At 46.4% G+C, this 24,820-nt stretch overlaps 1 protein-coding gene across 1 annotated transcript in view; it reads right to left on the bottom strand.

The window, feature by feature from the left end:
* Positions 1-24,820, bottom strand: part of PLEK (pleckstrin) — a 77,147-nt gene that overhangs the window by 25,012 nt on the left and 27,315 nt on the right. The window contains exons 2-6 of the mRNA XM_088477259.1: positions 12,751-12,903; positions 9,126-9,307; positions 7,942-8,033; positions 5,926-6,110; positions 4,036-4,140 (exon numbers count right to left, since the gene is read on the bottom strand). Coding sequence (XP_088333385.1) covers positions 4,036-4,140; positions 5,926-6,110; positions 7,942-8,033; positions 9,126-9,307; positions 12,751-12,903 — 717 coding nt within the window. The remainder of the gene's footprint in view (positions 1-4,035; positions 4,141-5,925; positions 6,111-7,941; positions 8,034-9,125; positions 9,308-12,750; positions 12,904-24,820) is intronic.

The following is a 24,820-nucleotide window of genomic DNA, read 5'->3' as shown; positions in this document are numbered from 1 at the left end:
CTTATGACACAGGCGCACGCTTGGCACTACTTTGTTGATGCACGTGCGGCTACTGCGCACACAATTCACAAACACAGAAAATAATTTTTTTTTGGTTTGGACTGGAGTGTACTTTCGGGGGTTACAGCACCCTTTAACGGTCAAGCCAGCCGGCCCTTTACTTATGACACAGGCGCACGCTTGGCACTACTTTGTTGATGCACGTGCGGCTACTGCGCACACAATTCACAAACACAGAAAATAATTTTTTTTTGGTTTGGACTGGAGTGTACTTTCGGGGGTTACAGCACCCTTTAACGGTCAAGCCAGCCGGCCCTTTACTTATGACACAGGCGCACGCTTGGCACTACTTTGTTGATGCACGTGCGGCTACTGCGCACACAATTCACAAACACAGAAAATAATTTTTTTTTAGGTTTGGACTGGAGTGTACTTTCGGGGGTTACAGCACCGTTAACGGTCAAGCCAGCCGGCCCTTTACTTATGACACAGGCGCACGCTTGGCACTACTTTGTTGATGCACGTGCGGCTACTGCGCACACAATTCACAAACACAGAAAATAATTTTTTTTTTGGTTTGGACTGGAGTGTACTTTCGGGGGTTACAGCACCCTTTAACGGTCAAGCCAGCCGGCCCTTTACTTATGACACAGGCGCACGCTTGGCACTACTTTGTTGATGCACGTGCGGCTACTGCGCACACAATTCACAAACACAGAAAATAATTTTTTTTTGGTTTGGACTGGAGTGTACTTTCGGGGGTTACAGCACCCTTTAACGGTCAAGCCAGCCGGCCCTTTACTTATGACACAGGCGCACGCTTGGCACTACTTTGTTGATGCACGTGCGGCTACTGCGCACACAATTCACAAACACAGAAAATAATTTTTTTTTGGTTTGGACTGGAGTGTACTTTCGGGGGTTACAGCACCCTTTAACGGTCAAGCCAGCCGGCCCTTTACTTATGACACAGGCGCACGCTTGGCACTACTTTGTTGATGCACGTGCGGCTACTGCGCACACAATTCACAAACACAGAAAATAATTTTTTTTTGGTTTGGACTGGAGTGTACTTTCGGGGGTTACAGCACCCTTTAACGGTCAAGCCAGCCGGCCCTTTACTTATGACACAGGCGCACTCTTGGCACTACTTTGTTGATGCACGTGCGGCTACTGCGCACACAATTCACAAACACAGAAAATAATTTTTTTTTGGTTTGGACTGGAGTGTACTTTCGGAGGTTACAGCACCCTTTAACGGTCAAGCCAGCCGGCCCTTTACTTATGACACAGGCGCACGCTTGGCACTACTTTGTTGATGCACGTGCGGCTACTGCGCACACAATTCACAAACACAGAAAATAATTTTTTTTTAGGTTTGGACTGGAGTGTACTTTCGGGGGTTACAGCACCCTTAACGGTCAAGCCAGCCGGCCCTTTACTTATGACACAGGCGCACGCTTGGCACTACTTTGTTGATGCACGTGCGGCTACTGCGCACACAATTCACAAACACAGAAAATAATTTTTTTTTTGGTTTGGACTGGAGTGTACTTTCGGGGGTTACAGCACCCTTAACGGTCAAGCCAGCCGGCCCTTTACTTATGACACAGGCGCACGCTTGGCACTACTTTGTTGATGCACGTGCGGCTACTGCGCACACAATTCACAAACACAGAAAATAATTTTTTTTTAGGTTTGGACTGGAGTGTACTTTCAGGGGTTACAGCACCCTTAACGGTCAAGCCAGCCGGCCCTTTACTTATGACACAGGCGCACGCTTGGCACTACTTTGTTGATGCACGTGCGGCTACTGCGCACACAATTCACAAACACAGAAAATAATTTTTTTTTGGTTTGGACTGGAGTGTACTTTCGGGGGTTACAGCACCCTTTAACGGTCAAGCCAGCTGGCCCTTTACTTATGACACAGGCGCACGCTTGGCACTACTTTGTTGATGCACATGCGGCTACTGCGCACACAATTCACAAACACAGAAAATAATTTTTTTTTAGGTTTGGACTGGAGTGTACTTTCAGGGGTTACAGCACCCTTAACGGTCAAGCCAGCCGGCCCTTTACTTATGACACAGGCGCACGCTTGGCACTACTTTGTTGATGCACGTGCGGCTACTGCGCACACAATTCACAAACACAGAAAATAATTTTTTTTTTGGTTTGGACTGGAGTGTACTTTCGGGGGTTACAGCACCCTTAACGGTCAAGCCAGCTGGCCCTTTACTTATGACACAGGCGCACGCTTGGCACTACTTTGTTGATGCACGTGCGGCTACTGCGCACACAATTCACAAACACAGAAAATAATTTTTTTTTGGGTTTGGACTGGAGTGTACTTTCGGGGGTTACAGCACCCTTAACGGTCAAGCCAGCCGGCCCTTTACTTATGACACAGGCGCACGTTTGGCACTACTTTGTTGATGCACGTGCGGCTACTGCGCACACAATTCACAAACACAGAAAATAATTTTTTTTTTGGTTTGGACTGGAGTGTACTTTCGGGGGTTACAGCACCCTTAACGGTCAAGCCAGCCGGCCCTTTACTTATGACACAGGCGCACGTTTGGCACTACTTTGTTGATGCACGTGCGGCTACTGCGCACACAATTCACAAACACAGAAAATAATTTTTTTTTTGGTTTGGACTGGAGTGTACTTTCGGGGGTTACAGCACCCTTAACGATCAAGCCAGCCGGCCCTTTACTTATGACACAGGCGCACGCTTGGCACTACTTTGTTGATGCACGTGCGGCTACTGCGCACACAATTCACAAACACAGAAAATAATTTTTTTTTGGTTTGGACTGGAGTGTACTTTCGGGGGTTACAGCACCCTTTAACGGTCAAGCCAGCCGGCCCTTTACTTATGACACAGGCGCACGCTTGGCACTACTTTGTTGATGCACGTGCGGCTACTGCGCACACAATTCACAAACACAGAAAATATATTATTTTTTTAGCACTTGGGGGGAGCACCCCTGATGGACAGAGCACCCCCTGGACAACACTACAGCACCCCTTTAGGACTGGGACACTGCACAGGACTTTGGAGTGGACACAGCCCCTATGGAGAACTGACTGCACAACACAGTCCAGCCAGCCCCTATGGACTTTGAAGTAGTGGACACAGCCCCTATTAACAACAGCAGCACAGCACAACACAGCCAGCCCCTATGGACTTTGAAGTAGTGGACAACAGCAGCACTACACTACACTACACTACACAGCACTAACTCCCACCCTCCCTCTTCACTGTCCACAGCCGAGTGAGAAAATGGCGCCGACGCGGGTACCTTATATAGGATCCAAAACCCGCGAGAGTCGGAAGGCGGGATGATGACGTTTTGCCTCGATGTCAGATCCGAGTCAGGCGGGAAAAGTCGAGCCTGACTCGGATCGGACTCGGATCGGGGGGGCTCGGGGGGGTTCGGATTTCAGAAATCCGAACCCGCTCACCCCTAATATATATATATATATTATTGTGAGTGCTTTAACAATGGTGAGTGCTGAGTTTTCTGTTTATTTAAATATATATATATATATATATATATATATATATATACATATACATACACACACATTCTTCAGTGATGTATTTAGAACTAACTCACCATGATGTCTGTAAAGTTCATGATTCAGTCTACAGGGATCTTTTCCAAGACATGAATCTTTTGCCAGAAATACAAATTATTATTTCTAGAATCCCACTGTGTGTGTAATGGTGCTGGAGTTTATACATACCTGCAATGGTGTGGGGGTCCTACAAACTACAACAGACTCACAAGCATGCAGTGGTCTGAGGTGAGAAGTTAAATAAGACCTCCACAAGTGATCAACCTTATAGAGACATAGCAATCAATGCTCCCTTCTTCATAATAGTGTTAAAAGCGTATCCCATATAAGTCTAATTTTATTTTATTACACATGGTAAACGTGTCATATATCTAATGATTACAATGATAAAATGCTTTGTTACAATACCTGCATTTTGTATGTTGCATCATAGAATGTACTGACCTGTTTCAGTAGACATCCTTGCTTAACAACTAATCCCCGAAATTCTGCTTTGATAATGCAGTCATCATCACTGGAATTCTCCTCACAGAAGAACCCACTATCTGGCTGCACATAGGAAAATACAGAACATATTTGAAGGATTTTACCATATTTCCAAAATATAAGTGTGCATTTTGTGTGACATCCTATGTAGCAATGGTGTTACTCTCCTACCCAGCAATGGTGTTACTCTCCTACCCAGCAATGGGGTTACTCTCCTACCCAGCAATGGGGTTACTCTCCTACCCAGCAATGGGGTTACTCTCCTACACAGCAATGGTGTTACTCTCCTACACAGCAATGGTGTTACTCTCCTACACAGCAATGGGGTTACTCTCCTACACAGCAATGGGGTTACTCTCCTACACAGCAATGGTGTTACTCTCCTACACAGCAATGGGGTTACTCTCCTACACAGCAATGGTGTTACTCTCCTACACAGCAATGATTTTACTCTCTTACACAGCAATGGGGTTACTCTCCTACACAGCAATGGGGTTACTCTCTTACACAGCAATGGGGTTACTCTCCTATACAGCAAAGGTTTTACTCTCCTACACAGCAATGATTTTACTCTCTTACACAACAATGGGGTTACTCTCCTACACAGCAATGGGGTTACTCTTCTAAGCAGCAATTGGGTCACTCTCCTACACAGCAATGGGGTTACTCTCCTACACAGCAATGGGGTTACTCTCCTAAGCAGCAATGGTTTTACTCTCTTACACAGCAATGGGGTTACTCTCCTACACAGCAAAGGTTTTACTCTCTTACACAGCAATGGGTTTACTCTCCTAAGCAGCAATGGGGTTAGTCTTCTACACAGCAATGGGGTTACTCACCTACACAGCAATGGGGTTTCTCTCCTACATAACAATGGGGTTACTCTCCTACACAGCAATGAAGTTACTCTCCTACACAACAATGGGGTTACTCTACTACACATCAATAGGGTTACTCCCCTAAGCAGCAATGGAGTTACTCTTCTACAGAGCAATGGGGTTACTCTCCTAAGCAGCAATGGGATTACTCTCCTACACAACAATGGGGTTATTCTACATAGCAATGGGGTTACTCTCCTACATAACAATTTGGGTTATTCTCCTACACAGCAATGGGGTTACTCTCCAAAATAGCAATGGTTTTAGTTTACTACAAAGCAATGAGGTTACTCTCCTACACAGCAATGGGGTTACTCTCCTACATAGCGATGGGGTTACTCTCCTATGCAGCAATGGGGTTTACTCTCCTATGCAGCAATGGGGTTACTCTCCTACACAGCAATGGGGTTACTCTCCCATGCAGCAATGGAGTTACTCTCCTACACCTACTCAGAAATAGGGATACTCTCCCACACAACAATGGGGTTACTCTTCTACGCAGCAATGGGGTTACTTTTCTATGCAGCAATGGATCACTCTCCTAGTGGGTTGTGGCTCTTGTGTCCAGTGGGTTGCTGTAGGGGGCTGTGGCTCTTGTGTCCAGTGGGTTGCTGTAAGGGGCTGTGGCTCTTGTGTCCAGTGGTTGGATGTAGGGGGTGTTGTTCATGTCCAAATGTTGGCTGTAAGGGGCTGTGGCTCTTGTGTCCAGTGGTTAGCTGTAGGTGGCTGTGGCTCTTGTATCCATTTCATGTTGACCTTTTGTCCATGTCTACCATTTGTACCTGTCAACCTCCTTCCATGTCGACCTTTTGTCCCTGTCGATCTATTGACTGTCAATCATCTGGTGTCTATCTAGAAACTGTCAACCTTTTCACTGTCTATCTAAAGTCTGGATAACCACTGTTATGGGGGCTAAAGTTCTCTTTTAATCAGTCATTGATCAAGAAAAGTTATAATTTTAAATACTTACAAAGTAATAGAATGCCTCCGTAGTATCAAGAAAGGTTGTTTCTGCCAACCCTTCCGCAGCACTTTTGGACACATCTCCTGCAGGCTGAAGGTGACCTTCATTAAGTAAGGCAGAGGCCAAGACATGTCCCTCTTGTCGGTTTCTGACTGATTGGTTTGCTTCTAACCAGTCGATTACACAAGTACCTATCACGATTTAAAACAAAAGTTCACATAAATGCTGAACAGAAGAGTCATTGCGCATAACTAGTTCAGGGTTTTAATAAGCCTAAATTTATGGTACAGTATAGGTGGAAATACAACAAAATACCATATAGATCCTGATTCAGAAATGGACGCAGCGATGTGAACATATGCTATTGCAACAAGAGGCGTCTGAGTAGGACTGGCAACAGGGGTGGACTATGGGAACAACTGTACCGGGCCACGAGGTCCAGAAGGGCTCCAAGGTCCAGATGGGCACAAAATGGGGCTGTGGACAGCAGACTCACTGTTCCAGCTGGCAAACCATGGCCGCCGAGACCCAGAGCCGCTGCCCAGCCCCAGCTCCCTTGTAGCCTGGCCCGGGAGAGGGAAGGGAGCGGCTCACTGCGCCCCCCTCACCAGCGCGCAGTGCATACTTGCCTACTCCCCCGTGAGTCGCGGGAGGCTCCCAATTTTTCTGGTAACCCCCCGCACGCCCGGAATAGTAGGCAAATCTCACGCATCCCACCCACTTCCTAGTGAAGTGGGCAGGATGGGAAGATTCTCCGTGAAATTTGAGAGTCCTTAGGGAGGGGGGTTTCCTGTAAAGGGGGCAGGGCCAAATGTTCGGCAATTGACTGGCCCCGCCCCCAAAGCAGAGAGAAGCTGATCCTCTCCGGCTGCGCCCGGAATGGAGTGAAAGAAAGTCGGTATGACACAGTGTCGTAAAACTTCTTTTTTTTTTTTTTAAGCTAAGGAGGTGTGGCCATACCTCCCATGATTAGGTCACGCCCCCTTTTTTACCGGGGCCTGGCGCAGCTCTTGACGGGCCTGTTTGAGCCTAATGCAGAGATGTACTCTAATTGGATCACAGCTGTGATATTGTATGCAATAGAGCTGCAAAAATATTATAATGGTTATAAAGATCACCCGAGCATAGGGATGCCCACTGCTGCCTACTCATCTGTGTACAACGTCTCTGATATGCATAAATATTGGTACCATCGACGTTGTGGCAGGTCTGACCAGCCGCAAACACTGCAGCTCTCCTAAATTGCAGAGGGCTCTCATGCTGCGTATGTAATCACAGTGGCTAATTTATGCACGCCCATGAAACGGCATTCAAGCATACGGGCACACTTGCGTTTTTCTGACTAGCCCTGTTACTACCAACAAATGCTTACAACCTGTCACTTACTGTGCGCTGTATTCCTCTGTGCGTCCGTAATCGCAATGCGATTGCAGCGCATGTGCAGTGCGGCCTAGACACATGCGCAATGGCAAACAATTGCTCGATCTGCGTGAAAATCGCCATTGCGTTGATTTCTGAATCAGGCCCTTTGTGCATTGTGTTGCAATCTTGGTGTGATGTTGATTGATTTGACTGACACGCTTCTTAGTCATTTCTATTCTTGTCAATGATAAACGTACAATGTTTGGTCCGATGGTGCATTGCCGTGTATTGGAGTGTGAAGTCGTGTTTCATCTGCGATTTGAAATCAGCTTGGACCAAAATCATAGAAAACATCAAACCGAACAGAAACAAATGTGAGCAAATTTACCCCTTAGAGTAGGGGTGGGCAATAAGTGCCCCCCCCAGATGTTGTAAAACTATACATCCCAGCATGCCCTGCAACAGTTTTGCTATTTGGCCATGCTAAATTTGTTGCAATGCATGCTGGGATTTGTAGTTCAACAACAGCTGGAGGGCCCTTATTGCCCACCCCTGCCTTAGAGGCTGTCATGGCATACTGGAAATTGTATTTCTTTAACGTCAGGAATGTCATACTCTTCTTATGTCTCATCTATGTAAGCCATCATAAATGCCAGTTACCTGTAAAACAATGATTAAATACTTTTTTGTCCTTTTCCAACTTTATTTCTTTAATACCCCGATCTGGGTCTTTCATGGAGACATATAACTGACTACAAATAGAAAAATATCATGATTAGATAAGAAATATTCATCACCCCTCTCCTTTCTACCCCAATATACAGGGCATAATCCATTAATAAAAGCCGTAACGTTAACTAGCAGACATCTATATAGTGCGTAAATTGTACCATAGAGTGAATCAGTACTACTTAAAAATCATGTGGAAAGGTACAGATGGGGCGTGTCCATGTAATTGTGCATTAAGCAGGCCTAGAAGCAGAAACGCCAATCAGGAAGTGTCTCTTGTTAGCATTTAGTTTGTATTACTATTTATAGCTTTTATTTGTGGTTGTGTTTCATTAATAATGAATGACAACAGTCACATTTCTTACATACTTGCCTACTTATGAAATTTCCACTCCGGAAGAAGCCCAGAGGGGAGATGCAGGTGGTCGGTGAGAGGGGTAGGACTGGACTAATCACGTCATTAAGCAAATTGCGCGTATTTGAAAGGGGGCAGGACTAAATGATGCGATTATTATAGAATTGCGTCATTAGATCCTGCCCCCTCCTCACGGACTGTGGATTCCCAGTAAGATTCTCCCCATTTTGCCCACTTCGGGGGACTACTGAAAAATTGGAAGCTTGCTGCAGGTTCCAACAGAGTAGGCACGTATGATTTATTAACTGCCCAGACAATATTCTCTGTTGTGTATAGGACACTTCATTGCATTAATATATTGTGTACAAATAGGGTAATAGGACTTTACCATTTACTATAAGGCCACTATGTACGCTAGGTCTATACTATGGTGGGACCACATCTGCTGTAAAGTCACAAATAGAATGATTTTACAACTGGTTTCATCATAAGGTGTGTCTGTATGCACATACTGTATGCACATAAGGGCGCTTCTTCCCGTGTGCATCTTTATCTGCGTACATTACGTGTGCTTCGCTTTCCGGTGCTTAGTGCATATGGGAAATGCAGTCAAACCTCGGAAAACGGCCTTTCTGGAGCTTTGACTGCATTTTTCATCATAGTGCATCCTGCCCATTATGTTTCAAACTAATAAATAAAATCAGAGAACATTTTTAAATATGCAGGCAAAATAGGATAAACTGTTTAATTGCTCATTAACCTCAAGTTGATCTTGTCAGGTAATCTAATTGATCTTCTTGTGGATTTCCGAGCAAACGTTTGTCCTTCTTCAATGCATTTCGATGCCCTTTTCAGGTCTTTTACCCAGGCATCCCGTTCCTCCTGGTGGGAGGCTTGGAAATATTGATCCTGCTGTTTGGAGGTGGTGAGCTTGAACACAAACTAAGCGAATAAAAGAGATTGAAGTTTACAAAAACCATTTACTGCAGCAATCCCGAGACTACGGTCATTTGTCAATGGAATTATTTTGGAATAAAAAACAGTAATCTTCATTTTATTGTAAAAATGTGATTGTAACTCTCTCATAAGCAGGATAATATATTTGTCTGCCTTACATGTCCGTGTTTTCTGTATGCCCTGTTTTGCTCACTGCCTGGCGCTAATCATTGTTTTTGAGGCAGAGGTACTTAACCTGATCTATGCGATTATCTTGAGTGATTAGTGCTCATTTGCAATCACTCCTGGTATTCTATTGATTAGGGCATTACTTGTACTATGTACTTGATATAATCTGTTTGTTTTATACAACTTTATAAACACAAATCTTTGAATAATTTGGTTGCCCATGTATGTGGCTTACTTGCTCTGACTGGTACCGTAGTTCAGTGGCTATACTGAGTCATAATAAAAGCCGGGGTTCCTTCACTTCCTTAACCAATTTTAATAAGATACATTAACAATACACACAATGATCAGTGTTTGGTCAATGTAGTTATATTGGGTAGCTTAAATGGGTTGGCCGGCACTCCCTGCAGTCAAAATCCCGATGCCGGCTTCCCGACAGGGTTAGGATACCGACACCTGTCAGTAGGTATCCTAACCCTTCTCCTAACCCTCCCTCCCTTCCCGCACCCTGAACCTAAGCTCCCCCCCTAGTGCCTAACCCTAACTCTGACCCTAGTGCCTAACCCTATCCCTCCCCTTAACACCCCACTACTTACCTTCGGGAAAGCCAGCGGCGGGCGGGATGCCAGCACCAGGATTCTGACAGGTGTCGGGATCCTGGCACCGGTATTCTAAGCGCCGGCATGCCATGTGCCGGGATATTGACCACATCCCACCTATATAGCTTGTCTTTCAATGCATTAACAGGGGAACCTATGATAAAACTTATAGTAGAAAAAAATATTATTACTGGCCTATGGGTCTGATTCAGAGATGGCCACAAAGTGGATATTTACTCAGGCGAGCGACCATTTACTTGCAGTGTAATTGGCAGTCAGGGAGCGTTTGGGGGAGGTAACGGACAGGCCTTCCATTACGGGGACCTGTCGCATCCTGCGCCTGGGATCCCATATACAAGAAAATGTCTCTGCCATCTCTGTTCCTGATGCCATTCTGCACGCCCATAGGGTTACTCAGAAGACCAATTAATCAAAGGATATGCGACCGATGTGTCTACAGTATGTACACAGATGCTGCGATTTGCAAAGCAGCAGGTGAGCGTCTCAATACATTCCTCAGCGTCTGCGACATTTGCCTTTTAGAAGCACATTCACTGTGTGCACAGACGCAGCAGCGGCAGCATTTGGGTCCATCTCTGAATCAGGCCCTGTGTTTGAACACATTTCTGCCTGGATGTAGTTTACATCCCAGTGGACGAGATGCCGGCGGGCTATATACAGACGCCTGTATTCCCTTACGCATCAGGATACCAGCGCCGGAATCCCGATCATAAGACACCAGAGGCAGGTATTAGCCGCAGTGGGTGCGGGGGGGGGGGGGGCATGTTGGGCTTAGGCACCCCAGAGGGAACTTATGGAGCATACACACGGTCAGATTTTTCAGATCTGTCAGATGAACGATTTGAATGATTTTACCAAAGATTTGAACAATTTGAAAGATTTTTGACTGCATTAAAATGATTGGAATCGTCCAAGTCTGACTGCAAACACATCAGATGTCAGATATCGTTATCTGACCATCGGGAACGCGCATCGTACAAATCATTCATCTGATAGATCTGACAGATATGTCAGATTTTCCTTCAGATATGAACGATTAAACGATTTTTTAAATCGTTATCGTTCAGATCTGAAGAAAAATCTGACCGTGTGTATGCACCATTAGGGTTGGGCACCCCCCTGGAGGTGTTAGAGTTGGGCTGCGAGGAGGGGCAGTTAGGGTTTAGGCACCCACCCGGGATACTTAGGTTTAGGGTGCGGGGAAGGGAGGATAGGGTTAGCCACCACTGGGGGGGTGGTTTAGGGTTAGGCACCACAAAAGGAGGGTTAGGGTGGGGTAGAGGGGAGAGATAGTATACTTACTAGCCAGTCGGGATTCTTTCCTAGCCAGGCTTCCAGGGTCGGGATTTGACCGGCGGTTTTTAATTTTTCAGCAACCGGTATTTCATACCCATTCTATTGCTGCCATTTTACTACTATTACTTGGCTTTACTGACACATTACCACTGATAGGTATTACTAGACATTACTACTGTTTACAACTCCACTATTGTATTACCACTGGGGTGATTACAGGGTATGTGGCACTAGTTGGGCATCTGTTCGGGCCTTGAAGTCCTGACCACACCTATATGCAGTCCAGTACACGCCTGCAGCTGGCAGACAAGCCAGGAGAGAAAGGTCTGTGCCAGAGACTGGAATCCTTCAGAGAAAGGCTCTGGGAGAGCTGAGTAGAGGGTGTAATATTAGGTCTATGTGTGACTTGCAAGGGGTAGGAAGGAACTAGTCTGAAGATGTAGAGGGGGAGGGAGAGAGATGGGGAAAGAGGAGAGAGGGAGGGAGATAGAGGGGGGGAGAGAGGGAGAGGGTGATAAAGGGAGAGAGGGAGGGAGATAGAGGGGGGGAGAGAGGGAGAGGGTGATAAAGGGAGAGAGGGAGGGAGATAGAGGGGGGGAGAGAGGGAGAGGGTGATAAAGGGAGAGAGGGAGGGAGATAGAGAGGGGGAGAGAGGGAGAGGGTGATAAAGGGAGAGAGGGAGGGAGATAGAGGGGGGAGAGAGGGAGAGGGTGATAAAGGGAGAGAGAGGGGGAGAAGGGGAGGGAGAGAGAGAGGAGGAGAGGAAGTGGGAGAGATATGGCTCACCTGCCCACTTGCAGCAGATAGCTGAAGCGCTATTATGTTCATATATTGCTGGTTGTAGACCTAAAATGCACTGAACTTTTACCTGAATTAGTTCCCCATCATATTTCTAATAGTCTATTACATTGTATAAATATTATGAGCATTTATTGACATATTACTACTTACAAGCATATTTTTGGCATTATTACTAATGGTTATTTCAATGGCAAGTTTGCATTGATGAACATATTATTTGCCCTATTGCAGGCACCAATGCAGCTGTTGAGGGCTATTGTGGTAGGTGTAAACTGTGTAATAAGTAAAAGTTGAGTGTGCATTAACAACATTTTGTTGCCTTTATTTTGTTTAGTGTATATGTTATGTTTATATGGTCTGATCACTGTGGGTAAGGGTGGGTCAGTGCACTGTCTTGGAACACCACTGTCCCTGCTTGTGTCACACTACACATATTGTACAGGGCACTGGTGACACGACTAGTAAGCGTTACTAACATGCTTTAATAAATATATCTATATCATCATTATGATAACTTTATTATAGGATACAACAAAAACGTACCATTCTTTTACTAAAATCCTGACAGTGGTTGCTGATAACTGTTCCTTTCAATGGTATCATTCCCTTCGGGCTGCTGTCACTCTTCCTCTTGTAGAATTCTATCCCATCTTCCAGTAATGTCACCCACATAGGTTTCCATTTGTTAAACATCCCCTATGATTTGCAGGAGGAATAAGGCGTCAGCAGAGAGTAAACATGAATAATGATATAAAGTATTGCTCTGGGCTGGTCTGTTTTGTGATTATTGATAAATGGGCCCCAATATTTCCCTGGGTGCACACTCTGATTTGTGTTAGCTGCAATCACTAGTAGGTAGATAGTATGCTAACTTTTGCAACCAGGATTATCATTGTGTATTGTAGCCCTGACAATGCGCTGTAGTGCCGATAAAGCGTTTGGTGCAGATACTGTAAAATGGATTACCTACTTTTTAGGGTATATTAACTTTTGCCTTTTTTAATACTTTGCTATTCCCTTTGTCTTTATTCCTGCATTCTCATTCCATGAGAATCCAGTCAGTGCGATCGGAAATCGAGCGCTCGCCAAATAGCGAGTGCCTGCTAATTTGAGGGACAGGATGAGGCGTTTGTGGGTGGTAACAGGGGAAGGTGCTTGAAAACGGGGAGTGGAGATCCGAACGCAGGCGTGCCAAACAGTCAAAACGGGCGTTTTAAGAGTGTGCATAATTAACAAAGCAGCGTCATTGACCACGTCACTTGGTTGTCTCTTAGCCTGAACTGCTCGCATGATTGCGGTAGGAAAATCCTACCACAAGCACTGCGAGCAGTTCAGATGCCTTTCGATGTACTCGATTAATCAAATAAATAGCGGAGATGACGTAGGATGCGAGCGGCCAGGGGGCGTCTTTACAAAATAGCGAGCGCATGTTTCGTTCGCTCGCTCAGACATAGAGGCGTCAACAGACCGCAAAGAGCGAGCGCTCAATTTAAATAGCCGGCCCCTTTTTCTGAACGAGCGAGCGCAAATAGCGTCCGGCTCTGAATCAGGTCCTGAATTTATTTATTTATTTATTAACAGTTTCTTATATAGCGCAGCAAATTCCGTTGCGCTTTACAATTTGAATCAAGATTTACATTTTACTGGGTTGTAAAAGACATACATACATGACATACATAAGGGTAAGAGGGCCCTGCACGCAAGCTTACAATCTATAGGGAAATAGGTGTTGATACACAAGGAGAGGTGCTATTGCAAATTGGTCCAGCCCAATTGCAGATTTTCTTGGTGGGCTGTATTATCCAATCACACTGGAAAGTTGGCCTAGGGTTAGGAGGATGTTCAATTGAAGAAAGAGAAGATGTGATAGGTGTTTACTATAAGAAGAGAGTTAGATAGGGAGCTATAAAAGGTTAGGTGGGCGGTCCTGGAATCTGATAAGCTTGTCTAAAGAGGTGAGTTTTCAGAGAACGCTTGAATGTTTGGAAACTAGTGGAAAGTCTAATTGTGCGTGGGAGGGCATTCCACAGGGTGGGCGCAGCCCGAAAAAAGTCCTGTAACCGTGCATGGGAACAAGTAATGCGCGGGGATGAGAGACGCAGATCTTGTGCAGAACGGAGATGTCGGGTTGGAAGATATTTTGAGATAAGTGAAGAGATGTATGTTGGTGTGGTTTGGTTAATAGCTTTATGTGTGAGTGTAAGTATTTTAAATTGAATATGGTAGAAGACCGGCAGCCAATGGAGGGACTGACAGAGTGGATCAGCAGACACTGAACGTTTGGTGAGAAAGATCAACCTCGCAGCTGCATTCAAAATGGATTGTAGTGGGGAGAGCCTGTTTTTGGGAAGCCCAATAAGGAGACTATTGCAATAGTCAATGTGGGAAATTATGAGTGCGTGTATAAGAGTTTTTGCAGTATCTTGCGTAAGATATGGTCGAATTTTGGCTATGTTTGATGTTTGAATATCATAACTGACATGCTATGCTTTTTAATCTGATGCAGAGTAAAAAGCAGAGCATGTCAGTTATGATATTTGTGGCATCACTGGTCTAGCTCATGTGCCAGAGTTCACCATTACACACAATCCATTTACACATACTAATCATAAGCCTGTTACTCACATATTGCAGGCTAATAATAACATAAATAGAGAAGCACTGAGGGCCTGATTCAGAGCCGGACGCTCTGACAGAGTGCTCGCTCTGAATCAGGGCCATCCTTCTTGATTTTTAGAGCGGCCTCCTGGCAGCTCGTATAGCTGTGGGTGACCACCCACAGCTATAGCGAGTGGCCAGGAAGATGGTCGCGATGGTCAAGACCATCGCGACCATCGGGCTTGCAACGAGACCCTTGTGGTAGGGTCTCATTACCGCAAGCCCTAGAGTGCTTTCGGCTCAAACAGAGCCGAAAGCACTCCCACTGACATCACTTGTGATGTCAGTGGGGCCGGCCCCAGACGGTAGGCGTTCCCATGGGAACGCCTCCGTCTGGGCAGCCACGCCCTCGGCCCGCCCACCAAAGGGGGCTTGCTGTCACTCAACATCAACAGCACACCCCCTTTGCTACGAGACCCGGAGCGACGGTTTGCCCGTCGCTATCCGGGTCTCGCGCATGCGCACGACGGAGCCGTCGCCGTCTTGCGCATGGGCACTGGGCCACCATCGACCCGCTTGCGAGCGCTCGGCACTCGTGAGCGGGTCTGAATCAGGCCCTGAGGCCCTGATTCAGAGGCGCTCGCTATTTGCGAGCGTCCGCTCTGAATCAGGGCGGGCCGGTTTTCTTTCCACCGGCCTCCAGGGCGCTCTCTAAGCTGTGTGTGACCACCCACAGCGCTAGCGGGAAGCCTGGCGATGGTCCCAATTATTGCGAACATCGGGCTTGCGACTAGACCCTTGTGGTAGAGTCTCGTCCACTGCAAGCCCCAGTGAACTTCCTGCTCTAATAGAGCAGGAAGTTCACTACTGACATCACTGGTGACATACCTCCCAACTGTCCCGCTTCCAGCGGGACAGTCCCGTTTTTCTTGGACTGACCCGCTGTCCCGCCCACGGGCCGCAGTGTCCCGCGGTGCGGGGGCAGTTGGGGGAAGCATACACCGCTGCTCTGCATAGCAGAGCAGTGGGTATGCAGAGTGAGAATAGTACGGGGGGAAGCTCGGGGGCAGCCCAGCATCTTGGAGATGCTGGGCACGCCCCATTAGTGAAGTAAACAGGGGCGTGTCATTGGGCCACGCCCCTTTACAATCAGACCACGCCCCCCCCTTTCGGGTGCACGCGGAGGTCCCGACTCTGGAGCAGCAAATGTTGGGAGGTATGCTGGTGATGTCAGTAGGGCCGCCCACAAACGGCAGGCGTTCCTTCAGTAACACCTCCGTTTGTCCAGCCACTCCCCTGGCACGCCTACAAAACAGGGCGAGCTGTCAATCACAATAGACAGCTGCCCCGCCTTGTAGTGAGTCCCGCAGCGTGTGATAATTTACTCGCTACGGGCTCGTGCATGCGCAGTGTGCACGCCGCATGTGCGCACTGCCCGGCCATTGACCCGCTTGCAAGCACTATGCGCTCGCGAGCGGGTCTGAATCAGGCCCTTACTTCCTATCTGCAGAACCTGCTAACCAGGGGTAAAAGAGCATGGTGGACTTATTTACTAAAGTACACACCTTGATTATTTCAGGTATCATGCCCTTTGACATTTAGGAGCTAATTCTGTGTCGCCTGCAAAGTGGCTGTACTTACGGGCAGCCGCAGAAGCCTGATGCTAATGCGAGAATCCGTAGGGCTAATAGGGGAGATACAGCACACTACTTTGGTGACAGGCTCTTTATGTCACTAGGCCCCATTGCAGCAAAGTACTGTGAATTGTAGGTCCTTGTACAGTGGGCAGGGCTAAGATTATGTAAATCGCATCATTTTAGCTCCACCCCCTCCCGACGGACTAGCGATTCCTGGCATTGTCTTCCCATCCTGCCCACTTCAATAGGCAGTGGGTGGGATGCAGGAGATCCACCCACTCTTCCGGGATTGTGGGGGACTCGCCCGAAAATCAGGAGTGTCCCGCACCTCCCAGGAGAGTAGGTAAGTATGTTATCAGCACTCGCATCAGCCCCATGTTATGTCAGAAACAGGCTTCCTTTTACTGTACTCATGACTCAGAATCACATGGAGATTTTGATACACACCCACGACACTCCCACATGACAAGGTGGTTCCAAACAATCGCAACAGTGGAGGACTGCAGCACCCCCAGTAAAATCCCCCACCCGCAGGCATTGCCTATGCTAGCAACAGTTTTAGTGACTTCTCATTGGAAGCACTCCCTGCTGATCACAACCAGGCAGGCAGTCCCAGGGGGAGGTGTTTCCTCTCCCTGGGACTGCCAGCCCGAACTACAGTAGCAGAGAGAGGGCTATAACTGCAGCCCTATCTGGCTCATAGGGGCTGCAGCTAATACAGCCCCTAAAATCCAGCCTGTCTGCTAGCCTAGCAGCAGCTTCGGGGCTTAAACATGTCCCTTATTTGGGCCCCGTCCCCACCGCAGCCCCGCCTCCCAGTGATATCACCTGTCAATCACCGGGATGGCAAGGGAGGAGAAGGATAATGTGCATTGTAGACCCCCCTCGGCCAGACAGGTAAGGAGCCGCCACTGGATTGCAATGTCACCATCCAGTTCCTATAGCCGAGACACCCTATTTCACAGAAAGACAGATTCAGCCAAGTTCCATCCAACTAAGAATAGGACAAAAACATGCAAAAACCGCAAATTTTCATCTGTGCATTTGCTGTAAGCAAAAACTCGCACTTTACGTCTATCCAACTGAGAAACAAGCCCCTCAGTGGCCTGTCTGGCTGTGGTTCTGTTTCAATTTTGCAGAACAGTTTAGCTGTTTTTTAGAATTTTTCATAAACAAACTAAAACCAGTCTTCCCAAGTAAGGTACAGTACATCCCCCTAATTACAGATATCCAATGGTCATTGGGCCTGATTCAGAGCTGGATGCTCTGAAAGAGCACTCGCTCTGAATCAGGGTGTTTTTTTTTTTATGGTGCAGCCTTAGGGCCGCTCGCATAGCTGTGGGTGACCACCCACAGCTATTGCAAGCGGCCAGGTGATGGTTGCGATGGTCTTGACCATCATGACCATCGGGGCTTGCGACGAGACCCTTGCGGTAGAGTCTTGTTCCCGCAAGCCACAGTGAGCTTCTGGCTCTTAATAGAGCCGGAAGCTCACCACTGACATCACTCGTGATGTCAGTGGGGCCGCCCCCAAACGGCAGGCATTCCGTTGGGAACGCCTCCGTTTGGCCAGCCACCCCCCCTGCCCACCTTCAAAACGGTGCGAGCTGTCAATCAAAATCGACAGCCGCCCCCTTTTGGTGCGAGACCCGGAGCGACGGAGCGCCCGTCGCTAGCCGGGTCTCGCGCATACACACGACGGAGTCTGCTCCGGCGTGTACATGCGCAGTGGCCAAACATCGACCCGCTCATGAGCGCATAGCGCTTGCGAGCGGGTCTGAATCAGGCCCATAGTTATTTGCACAGCAGAACATCCATATTCTGAGTAAATAATGTGCATAAAATATATAATGCATATACTGTATCTTCTGTTTAAAAAAACACAGCAACCACAAGCCCAGGGTATATATAGATCACAACTGCCACTTCTGAGAACACTTCTCTCCCAAATGGTGTACCAAGATAACAGAGAGCACTGTTCCCAGTGAAATGTGCACTCTAGAAATGAAAGCATAATATAATGAAGACTTGACCTTAAATGGCATTATTGAACATTTCATGGTAACTGCATTCATGCACAATCGTGTTATCTAACAAGCACAGTTTTTTTGTCCATTACCATTTACAGCGCACACAGCTTACAGCAAACACGTACAGTGAGGTCCTGTTTTACTCTGGTAATTGTGAGCTAAAATAAGAAAGATTTATATCCATTTTGATCTTTTAGTGGCAGGGGCATGAGGACACAAGTTATGCCATCAGGCAGCTGATGCCTAGTTATAGTTACACCCCTACAGTTACAAGGGTAGGTGCAACTGAAAAGCACAGATGGCTCGTATCTGTCTATACTTGTGTCTGGAGCATGCACAGTGCAAAGATGCACAAGATACACTCACTCTGCTTAGGACCCTGGAAGGTGATAAATCAGCTCCTAATTGTCATTTTTCAAACACAGCGTGTAACATGGCAGTTAGGAGTTGAGCGACTGGTAGTTTATCACTCTCCACTTTATCACTTTCCAGATCTTAGTACATCTCCCCTTAGTGTTAACTGAGGTAAGTGGGGCTTGATGACTCATTCATACTCTCTTGGGAGTCTGGTAGATCTCCTCCTAATTCAGGAATCTCTTGAATATTCTAGAATAGGTGACTATGATATTAAATAATAATATTTGATTTAAATCTGTGATGTTAAATAGAGATGTTTTTAGAAAGCCTTAGAGACTGTCAGCCATGTGTAAACTCATTTATGTGTCAAGATGCCAGATTGGGGGGAGAGGTATCAAACCTTCGAGACAGCCAAAGTGGAGTAGTTGCCCATAGCAACCAATCAGCTTCTAATGGTCATTTGTCTTACACAGTCTACAAAATAACAGAAGTTAATTTTTTGCAGGAATTAATTTATCTCTCTCAAAGGTTTGCTACTTCCCCACCTGGATGTCAAGAATCTCCAATAACTGAAGTGGACACCAATCAGTTTCACCTATAATTTTATAGACTGTTCTTGATAAATGCTAGCTACAAGATAATGGGCAATGTCACCACTTGTCCACGTCTTCACTCTTTAGGAAGCTTGATAAATCTCTCCCATGGTGACTGGCAGCATTAGTGGAATAAAGATAGAAGACTTTAGGCTACTGTAGGCTAATGGCATGTTCATGTGATACCCCTGATTTCTTATAATCATTAAACTTATGGGCCCTGTAGTACCGGAGGCCTGATGGTGGTGGCGGTGTTGAGCGCAGGAGAGATGTTCAGGTAATTAAATAGGGAATTGGTGGTTGCACATGCGCAGCGTGACAGAGAGGATGCCGAGGAGTGGAGCTGGTGAGCGGGGGAGAGATAAAGTGCTAGCAGATTTGACAGAGATTGGGGCAAGCAATGTCGCTGAGGACAGGGACACACACAGTGCAGTCAAGTTCCAGAGTTTAGAATGGGCATCAGTCCTGTGTCATGCCAACAGTAAAGCATCCTAAGACCATTCATGTGTGGGGTTGCTTCTTAGCCAAGGGAGTGGGCTCACTCACAATTTTGCCTAAGAACACAGCCATGAATAAAGAATGGTACCAAAACATCCTACAAGAGCAACTTCTCCCAACCATTCAGGAACAGTTTGGTGACGAACAATGCCTTTTCCAGCATGATGGAGCACCTTGCCATAAGGCAAAAGTGATAACTAAGTGGCATGGGGAACAAAACATTGAGTCCATGGCCAGGAAGCTCCCCAGACCTTAATCCCATTGAGAACTTGTGGTCAATCCTCAAGAGGCGGGTGGACAAACAAAAACCACAAGGTCTGACAAACTTCAAGCATTGATTAGGCAAGAATGGGCCCAGAAGTTGATTGACAACATGCCAGGGCGAATTACAGAGGTCTTGAAGAAGAAGCGTCAACACTGCAAATATTGTCTCTTTGCATAAACTTTATGTAATTGTCAATAAAAACCTTTGAAACTTGTGAAATGCTTGTAATTTTACTTCAGTATACCATAGTAACATCTGACAATAAGGTCTAAAAACACTGAAGCAGCAAACTTTATGAAAACCAATACGTGTGTCATTCTCAAAACTTTTGGCCACGGCTGTATGGATGGGATGTACTAAAAAGACCCCTGTCTTCGGGTGCATGCCGCGGTTTATTACCGAGGTATGTACCAAGATTATCGCAAAGGACAGCTCTCCAGATAAGAGCTGTCCTTTGCAATGGCTCTAGTCAGATGGACTTCCGGGTTTAACACCCAGAAGTCCCTCTGGTGTCCTTCTGCGCATGCTCAGAAGGCCGCCTGCCATGGGGGGTGATGGAAGGGATCCAATCAGATCTCTCATAAGGGGGAGCGTCACGATAAGAAGCTCATTGGCTTCTATTGGGTAACGCCAGTGATGTGCGGTGAGGTTAGGTGGAGCCTAAAAGATTATAAATATTTTCTTTGTATTATTCTTATCATTTTTAGAGTCAAAACTCTGGAGTAAAAAGTGTATGACAGGTGAGGCACTGCCCTGAAGGGATAACAGTACCTCTTATTCTGCTGGCACGCAGGGGGCATGCTGTGAGTGGGTTGGTTATCATCCGTTTAAATTTTCCAACCCAAAAAAAAAACACATATAGGTGCAGTTTATTTTCATGAAACAACTTAGAGAACAACAAAAAAGGAAGCTAAAAGTGGAAATGCATTTCAGAGTTTCTTTTCTGTTTCCATGTTCTGTATATGAGCAATAAACCGTAATCACTGGGCATCAGCATGGGCTGGAGAAAAGAAGCTTTAAGGGAACATTTAGCATCTACAATAGTGATATATTGTATATAGGGCGTGATTCAGCAAGGATCGCAGATGCGATTGCAATAGTGATTACACACGCAGTCTCACTGCGATAGTATACTAATCCACTGCGATCGCTATGCCATTGCAGCACTACATAAGGACGCCCACTTTACATTACACACATCCGTAATACTTAGCAAGACTGCGAGACCATCAGTAACATCGAGTACCATCGCAGCCTCACTCACTTGCACAAGCTCTGACCTTACTCAGGAACTGCTAACCTCGTCGCACGCTGAGAGTACACAAGCTGCGTAGGGCATCGCAGCGGATAATTTATGCAGCCCCTGCAACAGCGTTCAAATGCACTGGCATGCCTGCATTTCACCGACCACCCACCAGTCCATCCGCCAGTCGGCCAATTGCGTGCGCTTATTAGCAACTGTGATCCAAGCTGAATCAGGCCCAATGTACACTAATATTACTAGGTGGCAGAGTAAAGTGAGCCACCCTGGTATATTATATCTGGGTATTTAACACTTTATTTTAGACAATATAATACTTTTCAATGTTTAAACCTATGTCTGGATCAGTCACTTAGGGGCATATCCAATTGGGCGCGAGGTTTAGCGGGGTTAAAACTTCGCGGCCAATTTAAAAATACCGCGGGTATGCGCGCTCCCGATACCCGCGGTATTCAATTCCTAAAATACTGGTCGCGGGGTTCTCAGCTGTGAAAACCTCGCGCCGCGTATTTTTTTATTTAAAAAAAAAACATCACTTACCTGGCCGGGGCTCTCCAGACGTCTCCGCGGCTCCCAGTTGCCTCCCCTCTCTCTTCTTACTGGAGAGGGAGCTGCTGGGAGTCCCAGGGGCTGGTGGGAGGGGCAAGGGCTGCTGGGAGATGTAATTCTCCTAGCCCCCATTACAGGGGGCCACACTAACACTGCGAGGGCACACTGACAGAGGGATACACACACACACACACTCATACACACTTACAATACATCACACACACTGACATACTCACCGCTGCTGCAGAAGAGCCGGCTCCCGACGCAGGATGAAGAAGACAGCGCAGCAGGAGATAAGTAATTAAGGACTAATTAAGCTAATTGGATTCTTTCAATTCCTTAATTAGTCCTCAGCAGCCCCCTACCTGCGTGACCTTCTAAGTAACCCCAAGGTTACTTAGGATGTCTAGATAAATCACACTGCCGGGGCCCAGTGAAGATGCGGTCACTGGCTACGGCACACCCAGGAAAAGGGGCAGTCCTGATCTCAGTGGAGTGTTCGCGCACGCGCACTGTAATGCATACGCATGCGCAGAATGCAACAATCGGCCGGTTGCGTGTGTAATCGCAGTTGCGATCCTTGCTGAATCGGGCCCATAGTCTTTAGTGCATTGTAATGTAACAAATAATATAGATTGAGTATATCTGATGACGTTTGGTTTTAATGCAAATCGTATATTAAAACCTAATTTAGTTAAAGTCCCAGCAGCACAATCATGTAATTTACCAGTCATGCACCCATGAGATATGGTTATTATTACAAAGTACAGTTTCTATTACATCATCTTCTAATGTGTCCATCTAGAGCAGTGGTTCCCAACTACTGCTACTCTGTGGCATTTTTATTTTTTGAGGATGGTATTACATTTTAAGGGGGTGGCAGAGGTGGTGTTGGGTGTTTTGCGGACATTCTAGCTAAGACTTGGTATAAATTGTGGAGCGGCTGCATTCGGGTGGTAAAAACTCACTGGTTTGTGTTAGTAATAGGCAAGCTTTATAGTAACAGTAACATGGGCTAACAAGATGGCGGAGAAAAGGAAGTGTCGCCAGTTACAGCCATGACAAGGGCTCTGAGCGCCCTGTGCCGGCCCCGCCCCCTTTGTGCATGATGTCATGATGTCGCGCAAAAGAGGGCTGGGCTGCCGGCACCCAGAACTATTGCAATGCCTGGAGCGTCTTCAAGACGGTCCGGGCAGCTGTAATTATGGCAGGGTACCCGTCTGTAGCATCCAAGGGACGCTACAGGCAGCACTGTGGAAGCAATACTGGCTGCAGGGTGCCATTTCAATCAGCTATAAGGATCTGACACCCTCTTTATGCCTCATTAAATAAAAGCAAAATGATGACTGTGGCTATGTCACCAATGATAAAAGCCCCTTACTCTGCGTGGCCACTTGTCGTACCGTTCCAGCTCTGACTATGCACTGACTATTCTATTTTGTTGCCATAAACAAGTATATATTATTTTTATTCATATAAACCTCCTTTTAGGTATGGGACAGAGTTATATTTATATTTCGTTTTACTATACATTCACGCAAACCCATAAATGATTAACACTAAAAATAAAGTTACAGCCTAGAGCTTACGCAAGTTCCTTTCACAGGTATTGCACAAATATATGTCCAGTTCTTGGTGCTTGTTCAGCAAAGTGAATTTCCTTTCTATACTACTCAAGTTTTCATTGGTTAATATAAATACTTTAGGTTAAAAATACATTATGTTATAAATACATTTTCATACCATGCTTGTAAGGGTTCGGTATATTTCGTTGGTTAGAATGTCAGCATCCATTATGTTGACCTGAGAATGTCGACATGGTGATAATGTTGTAACACGTCGATACTGATGAAATGGCTATGCTGATGAAATTTCGACATGCTAACAATGTCGGAAATTGCTTGTGCGATAATGCAGCAGTTGCTGAGGTAAGTACCCTAATCCTAACCCTAAACCTAGCGTAGGGCCGCAACTAGGGGGAGCTAAGGGGGCAAGTGACCCAGGTGCCGGACTTGAGGGGTGCCGGGGAGAGGCTGCCGGGAGGCTAGGTTGCTGCTCTTGTGGGTTTGGAGCCGCATCCCGGTCTTGAGAGGCAGAGACACCGTGAGTCTAATGTGGTCCCGGTATCAAGCCAATCAGTGTGAGCTCCAATTGGTTCGTGAGCGGCGCCACATTGCAATGATAGCAGTACTGACAGTTCCCCAGCGTGTGGCAGCCCGTCCCGCGCCACCCCGAGCTCACCCACGGCACAGCCCTGGCAGGTAAGAAAAAGGAGCCTTACTGTGGCTTAATGTAAAAGTGGTCTTACTGTGGCATAATGTGTAAGGGGCCTTAATGTGGCATAATGTGTAAGGGGCATTACTGTGGCATAATGTAAAAGGAGCCTTACTGTGGCATAATGTGTAAGGGGCATTACTGTGGCATAATTTATATGGGGCATTACTGTGACATAATGTATATGGGGCATTACTATGGCACAATGTATAAGGGGCATTACTGTGGCATTATGTGTTGTAAGGGGCATTACTGTGGCAGAATGTGTTGTAAGGGGCATTACTGTGTTGCATAATGTGTTGTAAGGGATATTACTGTGACATAATCTATTATAAGGAACATTACTGTGTGGCATATGTGTTGTAAGGGGCATTACTGTGACATAATGTGTTATAAGGTTCATTCATGAGTGGCATAATGAGTTATAAGGGGCATTACTGTGTCACAAAACCACACACCCTTTCCGTTCTCTATGTTGTATTTTTTGGGGGGCGTCAAATAATGGCCTTACCCTGGATGACGAAAATCCTAGTTTCGCCCCTGCCTAACCC

The sequence above is a fragment of the Taudactylus pleione genome, unplaced genomic scaffold (genome assembly GCF_031769625.1).
Source record: "Taudactylus pleione unplaced genomic scaffold, aTauple2 ptg000201l, whole genome shotgun sequence".
NCBI classification, from domain to species: Eukaryota; Metazoa; Chordata; class Amphibia; order Anura; family Myobatrachidae; genus Taudactylus; species Taudactylus pleione.
The sequence above is the reverse complement of the archived record's forward strand: the minus strand, read 5'-3'. Positions and strand labels throughout refer to the sequence as shown.